The 20009-nt window shown below is 39.9% G+C and overlaps 1 protein-coding gene across 2 annotated transcripts in view; it reads left to right on the forward strand.

Annotated features, from left to right (window-relative positions):
- The window catches only part of plcb3 (phospholipase C, beta 3 (phosphatidylinositol-specific)), a 61222-nt gene extending 42754 nt beyond the window's left edge, over positions 1-18468 (forward strand). For both annotated transcript variants that reach the window (XM_017310518.2, XM_008435906.3), the window contains 29 exons: positions 6-59; positions 544-616; positions 2838-2938; positions 3030-3196; positions 3667-3813; positions 3968-4125; positions 4721-4803; positions 4948-5032; positions 5633-5771; positions 6083-6172; positions 6267-6340; positions 6421-6517; positions 6663-6747; positions 7171-7295; positions 8290-8444; positions 8530-8691; positions 8782-8881; positions 9003-9107; positions 9711-9796; positions 9915-10032; positions 10748-10792; positions 10904-11013; positions 11632-11699; positions 11817-11952; positions 12696-12772; positions 12926-13006; positions 13154-13211; positions 13411-13497; positions 15618-18468. In XM_017310518.2, coding sequence (XP_017166007.1) covers positions 6-59; positions 544-616; positions 2838-2938; positions 3030-3196; positions 3667-3813; positions 3968-4125; positions 4721-4803; positions 4948-5032; positions 5633-5771; positions 6083-6172; positions 6267-6340; positions 6421-6517; positions 6663-6747; positions 7171-7295; positions 8290-8444; positions 8530-8691; positions 8782-8881; positions 9003-9107; positions 9711-9796; positions 9915-10032; positions 10748-10792; positions 10904-11013; positions 11632-11699; positions 11817-11952; positions 12696-12772; positions 12926-13006; positions 13154-13211; positions 13411-13497; positions 15618-15908 — 3157 coding nt within the window. In that variant the 3' untranslated portion in view covers positions 15909-18468. The remainder of the gene's footprint in view (positions 1-5; positions 60-543; positions 617-2837; positions 2939-3029; positions 3197-3666; positions 3814-3967; positions 4126-4720; positions 4804-4947; positions 5033-5632; positions 5772-6082; positions 6173-6266; positions 6341-6420; positions 6518-6662; positions 6748-7170; positions 7296-8289; positions 8445-8529; positions 8692-8781; positions 8882-9002; positions 9108-9710; positions 9797-9914; positions 10033-10747; positions 10793-10903; positions 11014-11631; positions 11700-11816; positions 11953-12695; positions 12773-12925; positions 13007-13153; positions 13212-13410; positions 13498-15617) is intronic.
- Positions 18469-20009: the final 1541 nt, after the last annotated feature.

A 20009-nucleotide genomic window follows, 5' to 3' on the forward strand; every position in this document is an offset into this window, starting at 1 on the left:
TTCAGGTACACTAAACTAAAGCTTCATGGGAATTTGGATGGGAGGATCCCTATGAAGCAGTGAGTAAAAGCCTTTTCTGCTCCCTCTGTAACACACCCATCTCTACGTTGCCTATTCATGTTCTCGCTTTGCTCTTTGTCTTAAAAACATGGAAGTTGCCGTCCGTTTTCTCTTTATTTATAATCTATGATGCTGTGGGAAGTGTTTGCTCCCTTATAGATTATTTATTTATTTATTTTTTACCTACTCTATGAAGAAAACTCGGCCAAAAATCCTCCACTGTGAGTTAGAAGACTCACCAATCCAGGGAGGCATTACTTACGAGGCTGTAAGGGCGCAATTGCTTTTTCACAGCAGGTCAGGTTGGTTTGGGAAGCTTTTTTTCCCTTAACATAGGAATTCATCTTTTGAAAAATTGCTTTTTTAGGGTTTATAACTTGTGATCTGTAAGACAGCAAACACTTTTTTTACCCCAGCAAACATTAACTTGTAGCTCCAACTTGAACCAAGCCAAACCTAACAGTGAGAGTTTTTGCTTTTCAGCTTTATGAAGTTGTTTTCTGATAAGAAGAGGGTGGAGACTGCAATGGAGCAGTGTAACCTAAACAACAACAAGGTAATCAATACATGCAATCTCTTGTGATTAACCAAAAGATATTCATTCAAACAGCAACGCTTTCATACAAGGAAATGGAAAACGATTTATCACTTGATCCACCAACTTAATGAAGAATATCTGAATTATTGATTTTTATTATTTTTTACGTTTAATAACTTCCTCTATCTTTAACTTGCTGCATCATAAGATAAAACTTCCTTCCAGTTTTGAAAGAGAGCACTGAGATAAATTCACTGTCATTCAATTAAGTGTTCTGTTCCAGGCCTGCTTCTGGTTTAGATGCTGGTATTGAGCTTCCTATGTTTTGAATTTAGGCAAAGAGATGTCTGAATGTTACAAACTTTTAAATGGAGACGATCTAAATTACTTGCTAAAAGGTAAGAAAGCAGCCTGCTAAATTGGAAGCTCACTTGAGCTTGAAGCTTTTTTGTGCTTTTTGGGGCATTTTTATAAAACTTTATAAAAACAGCTTAAAAAATCTAGAAATCTGTTTCTGGAAAAGTAATATATTTGAAAATTATTCCTTATATTAAAGTGTTTTTTTTATAACAGCTAATGGCCACAATCTGCACATATCCCCTCTAAAAACAACAATAGCTTCTTATTTTAGTATTTAAAATATCAAATATAGCTGATATGCAGAAACATGCACGGTGGGAACTGTTTTAGAGCTACAACAGACGACTGTAACATCTACAGTCGTCTTTTTTCTGCTCTGCAGCCAGTAGCATGTTAAGCAGCAGTGCATCCAGGTTGAGTATGTGAGAAATACTCTAGGGAAAAAAACGCAAATAATTTGTATGCAAATTTCTCTCAAAAATCCACAGATGCCCACAGTGTGTAGACGGACATAGAGAAGCTAGTCGAGCCTCCTTGTGTTTTATGAAGCCTAACTTCCAACAATTTGATGTGTTCCTTCTGAGTGACTGTGACTAGTTGCAGAACAGGGCAGCAGTGGGAAACTTGGGTTCATACAAGCACTGCTGCATCTGGCTGCTGCCAATTAACTCACAGCTGATTGAGCTGCTGATGTTAAACAAGTCTGGTTCTTGTTCATCAGCCCTCACCGGTCCAACACGATGAACTGGCAGCACTGGTTCTCCCAAGGTTTCAGAGGAAACTGAACGAATGAGCAGTTTCCCCTTTCACTCCACTGTGGCTCGTCTAGTTTTTTTCTCTCTCAAGAAATTTATTTCACTGACAGTTCTTCTTGCTTTGACCACCCGAACATCTCTCCCAGAAATTAGATTGCCAAATGCAACAACCATTATTCAATATTTTATTTATTTATTTTTATTGGAGACCAGCAATAAAAGTATATGTAAATTTTAAACATGCAGTTGAATAACAATGAAGTCTGTGTCAATACAGAGGTTTATGAAGAAATAGATTATTTGCAGTTGTGCTGTAGATGCTTCAGAGTTGTTTGTTGTTTCATCCATCTCCTGACTGATACTTTTGCAGGATGAGTTTCTTCTGATCTCATCCTATAAGTTTCCTGGTCTGGAAACTGTGACTGTAGCTGAAGGATGTACTATATAAGGTTGTTTATGTTTACTGTTGTTTACTGGCAGTGCTTTTACATTTCTACCAGTAACGGCTGGGTGGGAGTTACCTGTGTCTTCCTCTGTTACTGTCTGGGGCGAAAGCTGAAAAATGTTTGGGGGACTGCTCCTCCACCGTGGTTCCACTCCTTACAGTATCGCAGTTTTACAGATTTTGAGATGAAGCCAGGTCTCTTAAGTGTTGAATATTCGCTGTAGTACTAAAACTCTTTTTTTAAAGTCACAAGACTTGTTCTTCTTGATCAAGTCTGGAAACATGGCTGACAGAGCTGTGTGTGCTTGTCTCTTTGCTCTGGTGCCACCTGTTGGTGAAAAGTGTTGTGGCGCCATGGTCTGCACTAACTTTAAACACATTGTTACAAATTGCCACATCTCTCTCAAACAGCTCCTTTGAAGGAATAAAGCCTGTTTAGAGAACACGAGTTATATAATACAAATTGAAAGAAAAATAATTTTGGGAAATTGAGGTGATTTGTGATAATATATATAAAAAAGCCCTGATACGTTATCATTATGTTTAGAAACAGCTGAAACCAGATAGTTTTTCTCTCTTCCTACTTTAAGTGACTTGGGGTTTACAAAGTTATCTGTATTTGATAAATAACCAGATAATGTTTATAATCTTCCAATCCTCCGTCTTGATCTCTCTGCAGTCTGAAAGTATAAAGACCGATGATTTGACATGGGAGGTTTTTCTAAAGTTCCTCGACAACTTGTGTATCCGACCCGAACTGCAGAGCATCTTTGAGGAATGGTATTTGTACTTTTAGTTTTTCTTCTTTTTAACCTAATTGCTCAGATTTTTGGGGTCGCTCCTCGGTGATACGGTTCTGTCTGTCGTTCAGTGGTGCTCGGAGGAAACCGTTCATCTCTCTCGACCAGTTCCTGGATTTCCTCAACGACAAGCAGCGGGACTCCAGGCTGAACGAGGTGCTGTACCCGCCCCTGAAACGGGACCAGGTCCGACAGGTCATGGAGAAGTTTGAGAGCAACCTCAGCCAGCTGGAGAGAGGTTAGCAGCTCAGATTTAATTTCTTGATCTGGTTAAATACCCTTATGAAACGACAATAATAAAGAATAGTTCAGGGGACGTATTATTCTTCCTTGAACATGTTAGGATGGGTTTATGACAGGGTGTCCAAATTCTGGCCCAAATCTGTGGCCTTTTGAGTGATTTTATTTCATGCCACCCAACTGCAATTGAAGGATGACACAAATTTGACCTGTCCATCACAGGTGCAGATGCAAACTTTTTATTTTTAATCAGGGTAGAAATTATTACCAACAAAATTTTCTTACAATACAAAATGTGAAGTACAACACAAACGTTTGCATTTTTCTAACCAAGCTTTTATAATGACCAGAAATCAAGTCATTATTCTTCAGACTTTATTTCTGTGTTTGAAATTTGTTTTGTTTAGCTGTAAATGTTTTGAATAATAAAAACCACACCTGGTCTGTCTGTCTGTCTTTCTGTTGCAGACCAGCTCAGTCTGCAGGGTTTCAGTCGATTCCTCAACAGCGAGGAAAACAATAGCTTACCTCTAGAAAACCTTGACCTCTTTGACGACATGACACATCCGCTGGCTCACTACTTTATAAACTCCTCTCACAACACATACCTCACAGGTAAAACGCTCTCCAGAAGAATCTACATCTTTACCTTCGGTGGTTTATTTAACTGAAAAGATTCAAGGTGCTTATTTAAAGCTGCAAAGCGTTAATTAAATCCCCAGTGGCTCAGTTTGAACATGCAGCTATGTGTCTCTCTGCCTGCCGCCAGTGGGTCAGCTGACGGGCGCGTCATCGGTAGAGATGTACAGGCAGGTGCTGCTCACCGGCTGCCGCTGCATTGAGCTGGACTGCTGGAAGGGCAAACCACCAGACGAGGAGCCCTACATCACCCACGGGTTCACCATGACCACTGAGATCCCATTCAAGGTCTTTCAACACTTATTCAAATTCAGTTCAAATTCAAAAATGCTTTATTTATCCCAAATGGAAATTAAATGTTGTCGTAACTCTTAACATCCTTCAAAGTGTCGTTGTCGATGGCGATGCTGTGGGCAGGAAGGGTCTCCTGTAGCAGTCAGTCTTGCAGCATACCTGAAAAGGCCTCTGAATGAAGACTGTGTTTCTGTGTGACAGTCTCACAGCTCTATGAGCAGGAAAGGCAATATTCCGCAGCATGTGTAAATGTGTCAGTTTTAATGAAGACATATCATGCTTTTAAATCATTCACGAATGGTCTATATAAAGTACAGCTGCAATGCTTTGGTTTGAATTCCTGGTTATTGTAGCTCTATAGACTTCTACAATACAAGTGAATTAAACAAAGTGAAGCAGTTGGCTAACGGGAGCATCCAGAACGTCACTGAATGCTTTTGGGTCATGTCTTCCTCAAGACAAAAACGGTAAAAACCAATCCAGACAGAAGCAGAAATGTGGCAATAAAAATATTTATTTATTTTTCAGATGTATTTTATGATCTGAGACTTTCACATTTTAAATGTCCTCTTCCTGTCGTGGCCTGCAGGATGTGATTGAAGCAATAGCAGAAACCGCTTTCAAGGCTTCCCCCTACCCTCTCATCCTGTCTTTTGAAAACCACGTTGACTCGTAAGTCTCGTTAAAACTTTGTCACAGGCTGCCTGCATGTGGCTCTTCTGTGAACTCTGTGCTAGTATATTAGCCACTAAACTTGGCCACTGATGCTTGAAGGCATGTAGGGCTCCAGTTTCTAATAAGTTTCTGTCATTTCAGACCTAAGCAACAGGCCAAGATGGCAGAGTACTGCAGGACGATTTTTGGAGACGCCCTGCTCATTGATCCGCTGGATAAATACCCGGTAAACTCAAATCTGTGTTCTCTGTGCTGTCCAACCTCAATCATCGCCTGTGATGCTCATATCTGCTTAATCTGACCCACAACCCCACAGTGGGGCAATGAAGGGGAGGGCAGACGGGGGAAACTTTCCTTAGAAATTGGGGGAATTAAGAGTAAATTGGGGGGTAATTTTAGCAAATAGTATCATACACATCATGAATATGTTTAATCTTAGGAAGAAATCTATGCAAAATAACACAAGTGAGAATATTACATTTTAACATGAGTGAATATGTGATTGTGGGGATCATTCAGTTAATGTTCATGTGTTTCCCCCATTCATTTTACGAGTTAAACCAGAATTGACAAGCCTGTTCTTAAGCAAAATAAGATACTTCTTTAAATTCAGTGTTGCGAAATCCAACAAGAACATTCATGTTTTGACAATTCTGATAGCTTTAGCTTCAGTTTTAAACATCGAGTTTGGCTCTGAGACTGAAGTTTGTCTCTTATATCTGATGAAATTAAAGATACCTAGTTTTTTATTATTATTGTTAATTTGGTATCAATCCTGTTTTATTTTAGCTCAAACATTACCATTTGTCATCTGTATGGGTTTTAGCTGGAACAAGAAACCCCTCTTCCCTCACCACAAGACCTGCTGGGAAAGATCCTGATCAAAAACAAGAAGAAGCCCCACCTTGAGAAGACAACCGTGCGGCGCAAAGATCCCGTCCCGACCCAGCCGTCGCCTTCCCGGGGTACGGATGCAGACAGTCACAAGGGTGAACCATAAAATGTCATTGCTAAAGTAACTGTATCCAAGAAGAATAATAAAAAGTTGTGCGGAGGGAAAAAGTGCAACCAAAATGGATGAACAAGCAATAGGACCTAAATGGGTTAGATTTTGATTTGATTTGGTTTATGGGAGGGTCAGACACCACAGTGCGGTGCCCAGCCTACATAAAATACAAATGGCTCCTTGGACACAAAGAGTTAATAAAGTCTAAGTGATTTAAAACTTTTTGCAAACTTACTTAAGCTGACAGACAAATGGCTGCTGGTTTTGCAGATTCCCCCCTTACAGAAACAGAGGGACAGAAGATCCTGTCCAACGGTGACCAAAAGCAAGCTGAGAAGGCGGCCAAAGACCCCGGGCAACGTAAGTCGCTCTGTATTCTCAAACAGAGTTGAATGGATTTGACTGGCACACATACGTACATTTTTTTCTGGATATATTTATCCTGTTCTGGCAGGAGGGGAAGGAGAGAGTGAGGAGGAAGACGAGAATGAGACGCTGCCAGAGGGAAAAAAGGCCGCCAGTGAAGAGGTATTAGAAATAGCAGATTGGCCCTTTGATGGTCTCTTTGGGCGGCTTGCTGATGGATTCCTGCGATCTTCTCCCCTCAGGGTACAGCCCTAAACGAAGTGTCCGCTACTGAGGAGATGTCCAATCTCGTCAACTACATCCAACCTGTTAAATTCAAGGGTTTTGACAATGCATTGAGTGAGTGTGTGTCTGCCGATGATGAGAAGGCTGGAGACGGTGGCAAAAGGATATCTTTCAGTGCTTTTGAGTGATCATTAAAGTTTACTTTCATGTTCCTTTACCAGTTCCTAATATTTATCCTATCCACATTCTGTTTTACCAGGGAGGAGAAGGCTCTATGAGATGTCTTCATTTGTGGAAACCAAAGCCATAGAAATCCTGAAAACCTTCCCCTTTGAGTGTCTTACGTATCCTTAAAAGCTTGAAGCAGAGCTTGTGTGCTAATCTCTCCGCCAGTATTTCTCAAATTCCAGAAAATGGATATTCAGGTTCCAAATCCGTATTCCTCCCAGCAGAGACAGAATCCATAGTGTTAAGTTGTTGGTTGGTCTTGGTTTTAGGATATGTATTTTAGGATATCTGGTCAAACAAAAGTCTGGTCCCATATTTGCAGACTCTACATTTTGACTTATATAAACAATTGACATCATAAGTGGTACCGCTGATACAGCAACCAACGGATCCACCTTCTTTATTCGAACATCGGCCTGGACACCATCAGGAACTGAACTTTGAGTCTTGCTGCGCCCAGCATGTAATAAATTGAATCTGCAGATGTTGCCCCTCCCTGTACCTGTTCAGCATGTTGATCCTTGACAGGACTCTTCCAGGTATAATAAGAAGCAGCTGAGCCGGATCTACCCCAAAGGAACGAGGGTAGACAGCTCCAACTACATGCCTCAGCTCTTCTGGAACATCGGATGCCAGATGGTGGCACTGAACTTTCAGACTCTTGGTAAGCACTGCTAATTCAGCCTTGTTCCTTTGGATTTGTGTTTGTTGCTCTCTAAAGCTGACGTATAAAGCGCCTTTCACATTCACTGGCAGCTCTGGTAAAAATCTGTAAAACACTCTGACGTAGATTCCCTTCTTCACCCGTCAAAGCAGTAGGTAATAAGTTTAAAACTACTAGAGGTGTGACAATCAGGAGGCCCCGAATGTCATGATGACTCCTAACATAGTCTTAGGAAATATTCCTGTTGTGTTTTGGGAGTTAAGAGCGACCTAGTCTGCTCAGAAAGCGCAGAATAACTGGTGGCGTGATCAGGAATTCACTGGTCTAAAACCTGAGATATTCAACATGTTGGATTGTCTTGGCCCATATCGCAGCGTGTGGTGTCCCCTGAAAACAAGCGAGTAACGCAACCAGTTGATTGTGATGTTTGGCCAATCAGAAAGCGTGATGGAGGGGCATCCAAAATACACTGAAGACAACTGCCATCTTAAAAATAGTCCATAAACTCTCACCGTTGCTTCTTCCCAGTCGGCCATGTTTGTTTATTCTAAACTCACATTGGTCTAGGGAGGTTTGGCGAGATTTCCTGAATGTTGTTGAGCTAAATCTGTCCATGTTTGGTGTTTTGTTTTCACCCTGTGGCTGAACACAACACACTGCACAAAAAAACTTGTTACACCTGAAACTTTTTTATCATCATGTGGGGTCTGTCAGGTTTTGAAAATCGGCCTGATCATTTAAATCTTGCCATGTGAACAAGACTTGACGATAGCTTTTCTGTTTTTCAACAAGAGAAAAAAGCCATTCTTAAAGTGTAATTTTTATTCTACTGAACTAAATTTATTTGCAATAAAATAATTTATTTTAAGCCTTATAGCCTTTTTTAGCTGTGCCAAAAACACAGAGGGCTGTATTAGGAAACACTCTTATGTCAGCCTTCACAAAAATCTTCTCCCTTCTGTAAATTATGTAAAATGTTTTTGTTCTCTCTCAGACCTCCCCATGCAGCTGAACATGGGCGTATTTGAGTATAATGGCCACAGCGGCTACCTGCTGAAGCCAGAGATCATGACCAGGGCGGACAAACAGTTTGATCCCTATACGGAAGAAATTGTGGATGGGATTGTTGCCAATACGGTCATAGTTCGGGTACGAACCAAACTGTCTGTGTATTGTCTGATTAAAGCAGCCTGTGTCATCGTGCTATAATTGTGTGTTACTGCCCCTCCATCAGATAATCTCAGGTCAGTTCCTGACGGATAAAAAGGTCGGTGTGTATGTGGAGGTTGACCTGTTTGGACTTCCACATGATACAAAGAGGAGGAGCAAAACCAGGACCTCCAATGGGAACTCCATGGACCCCGTGTGGGAAGATGAGCGCTTCGTCTTCTACAAGGTTTGCTCACAAAGCAAACTTTTTCCAACATTTCGTCTTCTGTCGTACATCCTTTTTTAAAACTGGTGTGTTGGTTTCAATACATTCCAGGTGATTCTCCCCTCACTGGCCTCTCTGAGGATTTCTGCATTTGAGGAAAACGGCAAGTTCATCGGACACCGAATTCTCCCAGTGTCTTCCCTCAAACGTGGTGAGCTTTCTGATATTTATGTGATCTGAAAGCAAAGTACTACTACTAAATTATAATGTATGTCCTCAGGAATGTTTTATATCTATCATTAATAGGTCTCCATTTGTCTTTTTTTTCTTAGGCTACCGCTACATCAACCTGAGGACCGAGTTTAACCAGCCACTATTAATGGCCTCTCTGCTGGTTTACACTGAAGCTAAGGACTTTGTCCCTAATCAACACTTGGGTAAATTTATCATCCTTCAGTTGGAACTTAAACGATATGATCATCTTTAAATCAACAAGAAGTAACAGGACAAGTTACTGCCGCCGTCCAATGGGAAACAACGGCTGTTAGGAATCTCCTGTGTTTTTCATTCTTTTTTCATTTTCCTTTTATAAAGAATTTTTAGTTTATTTCTTTGACAAATTAGCGACTGTTCACAGAAGCTAATCTCCACTTTTAGCTAGCAACATTTTTAGGTCTGCTTTTTATGTAGCTAGTTTCTCTTTATTCTATTTATTGAAATAAATTAGTTTAAATAAATGCTTTGATATATTTGAAATCCATTTTTCTAGCAAAGAAACAATCTTGCAGTTGCCACCAAGGTTGTACTTGGTTGGCGTTGATTAGCAGCTCGACTACCTGTCATGTTGTTAGCATATTTGTTGTTTTATTTAACTTCCTTATTAACAAAACACTTAACGTTTACATTTTTGACTGCACAGTTATTTTTAAAATACTTTTTAACTTTTCAATCTGTTATGTATGGCTCTCTAATCAACAGTTAAACGCCATAATCAGTTAAGCTAATCTGCCTCTGGTGTTTCTTCATTTTTCTGTACCCAGACTACATCGAGGCTCTGACCAACCCCATTAAGCACATCAATCAGTTGGACGCAAGAGAAAAGCTGCTTGCTGATCTCTTGGAGGAAGTAAGACAAAAATACGCTTTACTTTGTGTAGGAGTTAGTGAGCATGTCTTTAGTGTTCTTCATCTATTGTCCATTGTAATCAGTTTTAATATATGAAATGTTTACTTTTGGAAAACAGTTAGAAGATGATCCTAGCGGATTTATGTTTGAGGACATTCAAGATTCACACCCTTCCCCTGAGCCGGCGCTTCCCAGCAGTCCTATTGAAGAGACTCCTGAGTGTCTACCTGCACCAGGTAGGCACATCCACAAATTCACTGTTTGAGTGTCGGCACTGGAGTGATGGTTTATGTAAAAGCTTATAGACATTCCTGTGCCAACTAGAAACTGCTCAAACCAGACCTGCGGGTCAGCAGGGTTTTTTAGTGTTACATTAGCCACCAGATGCAACACTGGTTCAGTCGAGAGAAGTGCAGAGAAGAGCTGTAATGTGTGCTAAGCTGATGTTCGTAAATGGGCAAGAATCATGAAGGCCAAGAAACGCATCGTCACACAGATCAGGGAGAAAATTGTGAAGACATTTAAAGAAGAGTTGGGTTATAAACCAACATCTCAACCTCTGAACAGATCTCCAGCCTAAGCAACACTAAGCATGCAGTTTAACAGGAGACGGGGTGAAGGACATTAACCCTACACCAACCTAAAGCTGGAGTGTTAGCAAGACTCTATCACATAAGATTTACAAACAAGACTTTTATGTTTGTTGTTCTCTTGAGACAAAATGTGGAAACGTTAATAGGATATTTCTCAAGGCATCATACTGTTCAGAAGCTCCAATTCAGACATTTTTATGACAATCGGTGAACGTATTTTTTTGTGGATCTGCAGTAAATTTAGCTGCATTTGCATTCAAACCAACGTCTCCTGTTGTTGAACAAGTCTGGGAATGATTCATTTGTCCATAATCTGTTGCACATGAGCTGTGAGTGTTTTCTCTGCCTCCTGTTGTAGTGCAAAATCCTACGGAGGAGGATTTCGTAGTATCCATAGTCACAGGTAAGATTACAACGCATTCATTTCCACCCTGAAACAAATGAAGTCGTCTTGTTTGACAAACAGCCATCAGGGTTGAAATAAGCTGGACTTAAAGTGATGTATATATTTCAGATATCTCAAGTATGTCTCTGGAGGAACTGAGGCAGCAAAAGAATCTCACCAAGCTGAAAAAGAAACAAATTAAAGACTTCAGTGAGCTGCGAAAGAAAAACCAAAAGAAGGTAAATGCAAAATAGAAAAAGCTTAAAAAGAACACCCAGCCATTTTTTGGTAATACGTTAATGTTTTTTGGTGTCTGGAAAATGAGCCTTTTCAAAAATCTCCCAATTGTTGAGTCGCAATTGAATGGCACCACAATGTTGCCTAGAAACCCAAGAAGAGCTCCAGCATGTTTGGTCAACTGTATGCATTGTATAATGGCTGCTGGAAAAAAAAGACAAGCGTTCTGTTGTTGACTTCCATCCAGAAACCAGTTGCTGCATTCTTTTTGGTTGTGCAGGAGGCTCCACTTCTGCTTCTCAACGATGTACGGATATATAATTCCACATCCGTTTGCAGCCGTTTTCATGTGCGAGTGTAAATGTTGAGTAGGGGAGCAGCTTATCTGGATTTAAAGTGACAAGAGGCCCCAAAACAGCTCATTCTGAAAGGAGCTCAAAACGGGCAGAACTGACCAAACTAAAATTTCATAATCTAGGAATGATTTTGTACAAAAAATAAACATGTGTTGTAGTGCATAGATCTATCCTAACTTTTTCAAGAAAGCAGGTTAGCGTACAAATACTTTCTTGTGCCAAACTGTATTTGGTTTTTCATTGTGTTTTTCCCCCCACCCCTAGATTCAGGCTGAAAGTCAAAAGAAGCGCACCACCATTGAGAAAAACTTCAAGCGTAGCATCAAGAAAGGGTGAGTAAAGCCTGAAGGATGGAAGAGGGATGAAACGGATGAAAGACGACAGCAATGTGAAGATGAAGATAAAAGGTGAACTGAAAGGTGCTGAACTGGTGTTCCTCTGTGCTCCAGTGATTCCCAGGACAAGATTGGAGACCTGGAGAAGCAGAAGGCCCTGCTCTGGGAACAAAACATGCAGGAGCTGCTGGAACTGCGGCAGAGCCTCCATTTGCAGGAAAAACAGATGCAACTGCAGCACTTGGCAGAGGTAACAACACTTCAACACAAAGCTGAAAGCACCAGTTGCTCTAAGAAACAGAGATGGTTTAACGGTCGCTTTCTGGACCGCAGGGACATTTCGTAACTGACCTCGCTGACCTCCAGCAGGTTCCTGCCCAGTAAGAGAAGCAAACAGGTGGATCTGGAGTGATTTATAAGACAGTAACTGAAGAGTTAATTTATTACAGTCATGCTGTATTGGTAAAACGTATCGACTTCCTACTAGTTCTACTGCTTTGGCCAAAGGTGTATAAAATACAGGCCTTAGCCGGAATCACCAGGTTTCTGCAGAGTCTGATGACCATCATGAGATGCTAGCAGCTCAAGTTCTCGGCAACAGAGACGATATTTCACGTCTTGGATGAGGTGGATTAGCAAGCAAAGCTAATTAGCAAGCAATGCTAATCCACCTCATTTGCTTTTGATGCTCCCCTTTAAATCTCTGTCAGGCCGTTTGGTAAAAAAGCCGGGCAGAGAGACGTTGGAGTAGGGGATACGATCCTTGTTCATGATAATCATTGGAAGAGATGGTTTGAACTTCCTCCTTCTCTCTCTGCTCTCCCGATTCTGTGCACTAGCAACACTTGTTTAATAAAAAATTAGCTGTTTCTTATTAAAATGTTCAGACATTTCAGAAATAAACTCTAGATTCTACACAGGACAGTTTGATCCAAAATGCTTCGCCTGTCAGCCTCCAGTGTTACTGAAAAATCTGCTGCTGTTTCTTCTCAGGAGCACGAGAAGCTAAAACTGATGGTGACTGAATATCAAGAATTTCACACCAAGAAGCTCACAGACGCATGCACCAAGTAAGAGCAACAGCCAACGCTACAGTTTTCCAGGATTCATTTTGCTCCTGGTTGGACTTTCTCCATACTCTTAACTCTCAGCTGTGTCTCTTAAATCAGGTTGATTTGGTTTCTTTTTATATGTATACAGTTAATCTGTGACTGTGTCTGCAGGGAGAAGAAGGAGATCCAAAAGGTCCTGGAAAGGAGGAGAATACAGAACCTTGTAGAAGCAAAGAAGAAAGAACCTGACTTGTACAAAAACATTTAATTTCCATTTACCTGTTTTATCAATCTGAGATAAAATGCTTAGTTTATTTTTTAGATCCAGTAATCTGTTGTCTTTCACTCCTCTCTTTGATCTTCATTGTTTTATCTTTGTTCTTATTTTTCTCTCTCTAGGAAATTATCTGATTTCACCAAGAAACACATAAACGAAAGTGTGGAAGTTTTTCGCAAGGTAATCCAACTCGTACATCATTACAGCTCCTAGCAAGTTTGAAATGACTTCATTTACAGTCCAGTTTTCTGTTCTGGGCTTCATCTGGGGCCAATTTATCTGGACCAGCAACTTTAGTAACTTTCATTAGCTTTTCTTTGTTATTTTATGCTGTTTTTCTTCCTGGTTTTACCTAAAATCTCCACTTGCTCCTCACCAGCTTGAGAAGTTGCAGAGCATGAGAAAAGAGAAGTTCTTACTGAAGCATCTGGAAATGACGCAGCAGATGGAAAGTCTGCTTACACAGGTGAGTGTAGGCAAAACTAATCATTACAAGAAAGAGAAATACTTTAATCTAAACAAGGTTTCCTCTGGTCCTACTGTGCTGCATGTTTGGCTGCTACACGTCTGATTCAAATGAACTGGCAGACTAAAACATGGTATCAGAAGTGTGCCAGAGCTGTTCATTTAAAGCACTTTAAACCGCCTGGTTGCTGAAATGTCCTATACAAAAAAAACCTGAATTTGACTTAAAATGTCCCTTCAAGGTAATGCTGCATGTGGTTGAAAGAAGTCAAAGCACTGATGTCCAATTTTCTTGTTAGCTCACGGAAAATCAGAGTATCACAGCAGCAGCTAATTATTGTTGAGAAGGTAGTTACTGATTTATTTAATGGTAATGTATTTTTATAACGCTTGTCTAAGCACTCAAAGTTGATTTACATGAGCACAACAATATGAAACAAAACAAAGCAACAAAACAGAAAACCACAAAAAGTCAGATTTAAATATTAGAAAACATTTTGCTGATGTTACATATGCACTTATTTTGTCTTCTGTGAAAACCGAAATCACATTCTTAGTGGTGGTTTCTTGGATCACCGCACCACTGACTGATATTTATATTCAGATTTTTCTTCATAGATACAACTCAGACTAAGAGCTTGATAAGTACACAATTCTTTGTATAATCTGCTACATATATACAAAATAACATTAGTCAGCATAAATAAACATAAACTTAACATGCATTACTAATAAAAAACAATTTATTATAAATGCGCCATGGATATATAATACCGTATAAAACCTTGCTAATCTAAAATAAAGGGGGAAAATAACCGTTAAACTTCCCTATCTCTTCAACAGACATGCTAAATGTGGCTAACGATTAGCCTAAAACAGTGGTTCTTAACCTGGGTTCGACCGAACCCCAGGGGTTCGGCGGAGCCTCTGCCGCGGAGGTAAATACACACTTGTGTAAAGTCATGATGACGCCCCGCTTTGCCGTCACTTGCTGCAGAGGATCACGTTACATTGCTTAGCCAATCAGAGCTGCGGAGGAGCCCTGATTGTAGGAGCTCCACTCTCAGCATGGATGTGAACTTGTGTCTTTAATTACTTAAGCAAAACTCACCGTTTTTATCATAGACATTAATACTATAATATTAATGTCTATGGTTTTTACCAAATTCTATAGTCTAAATCTGCTCCTTAGTTGCATCTTTTCGGGGTTGCTACTGCCTCTAGTGGCGTGGGGGTGGTAACACAGCTAATATAATTAAATCAGAATACCGCAAAGTATTTTGTGTGTCGGCGGGGGGCAGGGGGGGATAAGAAGGGTTCGGTGAATGCGCATATAAAACTGGGGGATTCGGTACCTCAAAAAAGGTTAAGAACCACTGGCCTAAAAGCAGGTAACCATCACCTCACCTCTAGCTAACATTTAGGTTAGCGACAAGAGCAATACTTGACTTCCAGCGGCTTCCTTCGCTGCCATTGCAGCGCAGAAAATCGAAGTCATTGTTCACGACTTCTTTTGTTCTCTGATACCAGAGGGAATCGCAGTCAGCAGCAGAAAAAAGGCCAGGCTGTCCGCAATAACGCATGAAGTCAACGGCCAGGCATCAAAACAGAATAAATGTCAACAAACAATGTTTCTAACTTACAACAGAAAATTTCTAGCCATCTAACTGCCCCATATGCACAGGAGCCACCTGTGAAAACAGAAATCACTTTCTTAGTAGCGGCTTCGCAGTCATGTTGTGACGCTCTGATGTTGACATCCGCATTTGACGTCAGTAGAGCTGACGCAGTAAGACTGTGGTGTAAGTCTCTCTCCCTCGTCACTACTGCCATCTTTTGGCGTTAATTGGTATTACACCGGAAATGACTTCACAATCATCTAGTAGTGAATGAGAGTCAGCTCCACAACACAAATAATTAAAACACAGATAATAAAAAAAAAATAGCTAAGGGGGTGACTTCAAATAGCTCAGTAATCCTGGGTGCCACAAATGTTGGGTACACAAAGAAAAGATGTGAAGATGTAAATTGGTGCTTAAAAATGCCTTTTATTATCTCAGAAACTTTATGCTTACAAACAACATTTGAACCCCCGGTGTTTGTCTTTGTGCTCCTGAGCAGCTTGAGTCGCAGCTGAACGAAAAACTGGAGGAGGAGTACCGTCAGCTGCCGAGAGAGATCAGTCAGCACCTTCCTTCGGACCTACAAAACAAAGGCGCCTGTATGGATTCCCCGTTATCGGCCCTGTCCAATCACAGCAGCCCCACCTCCAGCACGCCCTCCAACTGCTCCACGCCCTGGTTCCCGAGATCGTTCGACAAGAGTATGGACAATAATCAGGGCTCGCTGCACGACTCCACGTCCTCCTCCACAACTCCTGCCCCGTCGGAGTCGGAACTTTCTTTCAACTAGACTTTTACATTTTACAGAGAGAGGGAAAACAAGATGGAGGTCTAAAGTGATCGCGTGTGGGGTAGAAATGATTATGGATTATCTACTAATTTTATTCTTTTTTTTTAAAGAAATCACTGTTTTGTCCTTGTCTACGGAGCTGTATTTTTTATTTTGCTGTTTTTGACAAATTTGTAATTGAAATCTTCATTAGCGTCATAATCAGACCTTTCTTTGTTACACATTTAAAACATTGTTCTTGTCTCTTTTAATTGTTGTATTCCTCTGTCTTGCAGCCAGTCAGATTTGCTGCTTCATGGTGACCCAGGGAAGCTGAAACTTTGTGTTTCAAGCATCTTTAACCTCTTTTTTTATACACATATATTCTGGAAAGCTTTAAATCATGTTGAACAGAGCAGCATCTGACATTTTACTGGTTCAGATATGATCACCCTGGACAGATTTTAGACCCAAATATGTAAAAATACTCGAGCTAAAATTAAGGGATTTTATTTTATTTTTTTAAGGTTTCAAATCTGAAATTTTGAACTGTAATAGCGGAGGCTGACCACTAGATGGTGATAAAGCCCTACCCTTTTCCTTCCTGTGGAAATATTCTGCACTCCACCACCATCTTCACCACAACCTGCAGCCTAATTGATCAGCGTTTCTGCTCTTTAACTCTTAGATGCAAGTCTTTCTGTTTCTGTTTTTGTCTTCCCTCTGAATGGAAATGGGTTTAATTTGAATGTTTTTTTTATCTCCTGTGTGTGCCATGGCAGCCTGGAGAGGGACGTTGCCTAAATTAGCAGGACTGCTGTGGAATAAGCTGCACTATGACATCTTAATGTAACTGAGATTCTGTTTCCATCCTGCGGATGTTGTTGTTGTTGTTTTAAGGCTGATTTAACTCCACTTCCATAACCTCGATGCTTTAAAGCAGACATAAGAAAAGCTTTATGTAGATTTTATTTCTCCTAAATGTTTCCCTAATTAACTGTGGTGCACAGAGTTAACGGTACGTTGGGTTTGCTTCTACCAAAGCTTCCAGTTTTTCTCTGTTATTTTTTGTGAGTGTTTCCTCTTTGTCCACTCTGAGTGGTGAACTGATGGTACTATGTATAGATAATCCGTGTATATGTGTAGCTGTACATGAGTTTTACTACTGACTACTAATGCTGGTGGGTGATGGAGGTTAAAATGGGGTGAGGGAAGAACCAAAACGAGTAATTTTATTTTTTTGGTTTTATTTTTGTAATATTTAGGGAATCCTGTTTGCTTTTTATGAGCACTGACTGCCTTTGTTTCTTCATGACCCCTATAATTACATATCTGATCGAGCTGATTGTTGGCATGGATTCTTTGGAGGAATGGGTTTACATGGACCCTGCGTGACGGGTTCATTCAGCGGTTCTGACATATCCACTCAGCTGCTAACCCTCCAGGTGTTTGAGGCTTAAAACACTGAGACCGTTATAAATGAATCTCACTGGAATCCTGACCAAATCAAAGGAAAATCAAATTAATCGGTTACCTAAAATCACTAGTTTATTTTAATTTAATTATAAAATTACACCATTATAACTTTTTCAGACAACCACATGGATTTTAAAAATATTTTCTATTTCCTTTTTCATCCAGTGAAGTCTTTTTTTGTTGATTTGGATGCAGGATTGGACCTGATGTAAAGACGAAGATACTAATCAGTCGTCTCCATCTTGAAGGTTTTGAGTCAGGACCAGTACTTGGATCTGCTCAATTTCCTTCACTTTGACTAAAATAAGTCCTGTTTGAAGTGATGTAACCCCACAGCATGCTGCAGCCACCACCCTGCGTCGTTGTAATTGGTGACATAAATTGTTGCTTATTTGTAAAACAAATATTTTAAAGATGTTTATAATTGGATAAACCTGGATATTTTCTTCAGAAGAAAATGAATCTGTTTCTCAACGCTTTTGTACAAAAATAAGGAGATTACATGAGTTCATGTGAAATTACTGCAGCTCCACTAACAGATTTGTTACATTTTTAGTTGATTTATACGAGATGAAGGTGGGAAACATTATTGTCTCAATGTTTTCAAGTCCTAAACACTGGAATTGTAACAATAATCCAACAAGGAGCTGCTGTTTACGTTCAGGGTTTTTTACTGTACAATTCTAGTTTGCTCCTTTTTTTTTTTTTGTTCTTTTTTTTTTTTTACCTGTCATAGCAGCGTTCACCTGCAGGAGTCAGTGTTTCCTTTGAATGAAACCTCTCAAGCTTTACAGATGCTCGTCAAAGCGCTCTGCACTAACACAAAGCGCTCTACTCTGGACTCGCATGTGACTGTCATCAGTCTAAACCAAAAATCTCAACGCATTCCTCTCAGTCCGCTCGGAAATGGAGCGCAGTTTAAAGTCACCGTTCTTGTTCTTTGGTTCTGACAGGATTATTATCAGGTACTCGCTCGTTTCGCTGTGGTTAAAAAGCACTTTTGGATGTTTGTGAAACATGTTCCCATGATGCAGGCTTCATTGCAGTTACACCTGCTCTCTGTGCAAAGCATCTGTAGCCTCCTGAATACATTTGAAAGAACTGAGGTGGTTTGTTTTCTATTTGCACTTTGAACTTGGATTTTATTTGGTACCGTTTCGTCTCATAATGCAAAGAAAAGTCATTGATTCACATGCACATTAGTTTTGAACCATTTCTTTCTTCACTTTAGGAATCTACAGAGGTGCATTTATTAGTAAATGTCATTGCTGGGGATTTTTGCACTATATCAGCTGCAGTTATGGACCATATTCTGATCAGTGGTGATTCCCACCCATTAAGATTCAAGCCAGCATCTCAAACTTACTCCACCAATTCTGATTCAAAGGTTTACCAAGAAACACTCTAATGAAACATCCATCATCAGGTACATATCTCAAATAATCCAACCTGGTAATCTGCATTTTAGACTTTAACTGTCTTTACGATTGAGTATAGGCTTGTTTAAAGATTGTGTTGTATCAAAATGCAAAAAAATAACTTTAACTGCACCTTTAATAGACCAACAGGACACTACATTGTGAGGTTGGAGAGAAAATGTTCTACATCAGCGGTGTCACTCATTTTAATTTTGGGCCAAATCAAGATCATGAATGCTCTTAAAGGGCCGGTTGTCCCAGAATGTATTGATAAAACCTGTTCACAAACTGTTAATATATGAATGAATTCTTAAAATTAAATAATATTGAACATCTTTTCAGTCCCTCCAGGATTTTGTGATTCTTTTTGTGATTTTTTTTTCCCAATAAAAATCAAAGTATGGTACTAATTTGGAAATATTTGCGATATTTGCGCTTATTTATGTCGGTAAATATGACTTTTTATTACTCGCCGTATAGGTCATGGACTATAATCTGACATCAATTAAAGCTGAAGCAGCTGCTTAGTACAAGTAAGAAAGTTTTTTGCAATAAAATACAAATGAAGTAGCGCAAAAAATTGAGAATTTGTTGATTTTGCATGAATTTCCACAATAATTCTCAAGAAACTGGAGAGACTGATATAATTTGGCAGTAAACAGAAAAATTGCATTGATTTGATTGAAAACATAATATTTAAGCACAATTAGAGTTTAATCTAGATTCTAGAGGGTCACATAAAAAGCCACGGCGGGCCGGATCTGGCTCACGGACCTCCAGTTTGACACGTGTTCTGTATCAATGATTTCTTTGTGATTTAATGTAAAACTGCATTAACTGCTGTTCTGTGTCAATAAGGTTGTAGAATGAAATTAACCCTTTGCATGGATTTGCGCAGATTTGTCACAAATCGCGCCGCCTGGGCATTATATCGGTAACATCAACAGTATCGATGTTACCCTCGTCAAAATCACATCTTTATGAGTCGGACATTTTCCTCTCGTGACATCATCATTCCAACATGTTTGTATGATTTTCTCCCTGATCTGAATGTTGCTTGTTTCGATTTTTCAGCTGCTACAGTCAAGTCAGAGGAGTTTTACTAGTTTGCTTCAAAGTTATTGATTACTGATCCTGGAGGTGAAAACTTCTAAACTTCACTGAAAGCCAGGCAGTTTCTTATTTTCAGACAGGATGGGAATTTACCTAAACTGTAGAAAAATGACTG

This window comes from Poecilia reticulata, chromosome 18 (genome assembly GCF_904066995.2).
Source record: "Poecilia reticulata chromosome 18, P_reticulata-male-v2, whole genome shotgun sequence".
Lineage (NCBI taxonomy): Eukaryota > Metazoa > Chordata > Actinopteri > Cyprinodontiformes > Poeciliidae > Poecilia > Poecilia reticulata.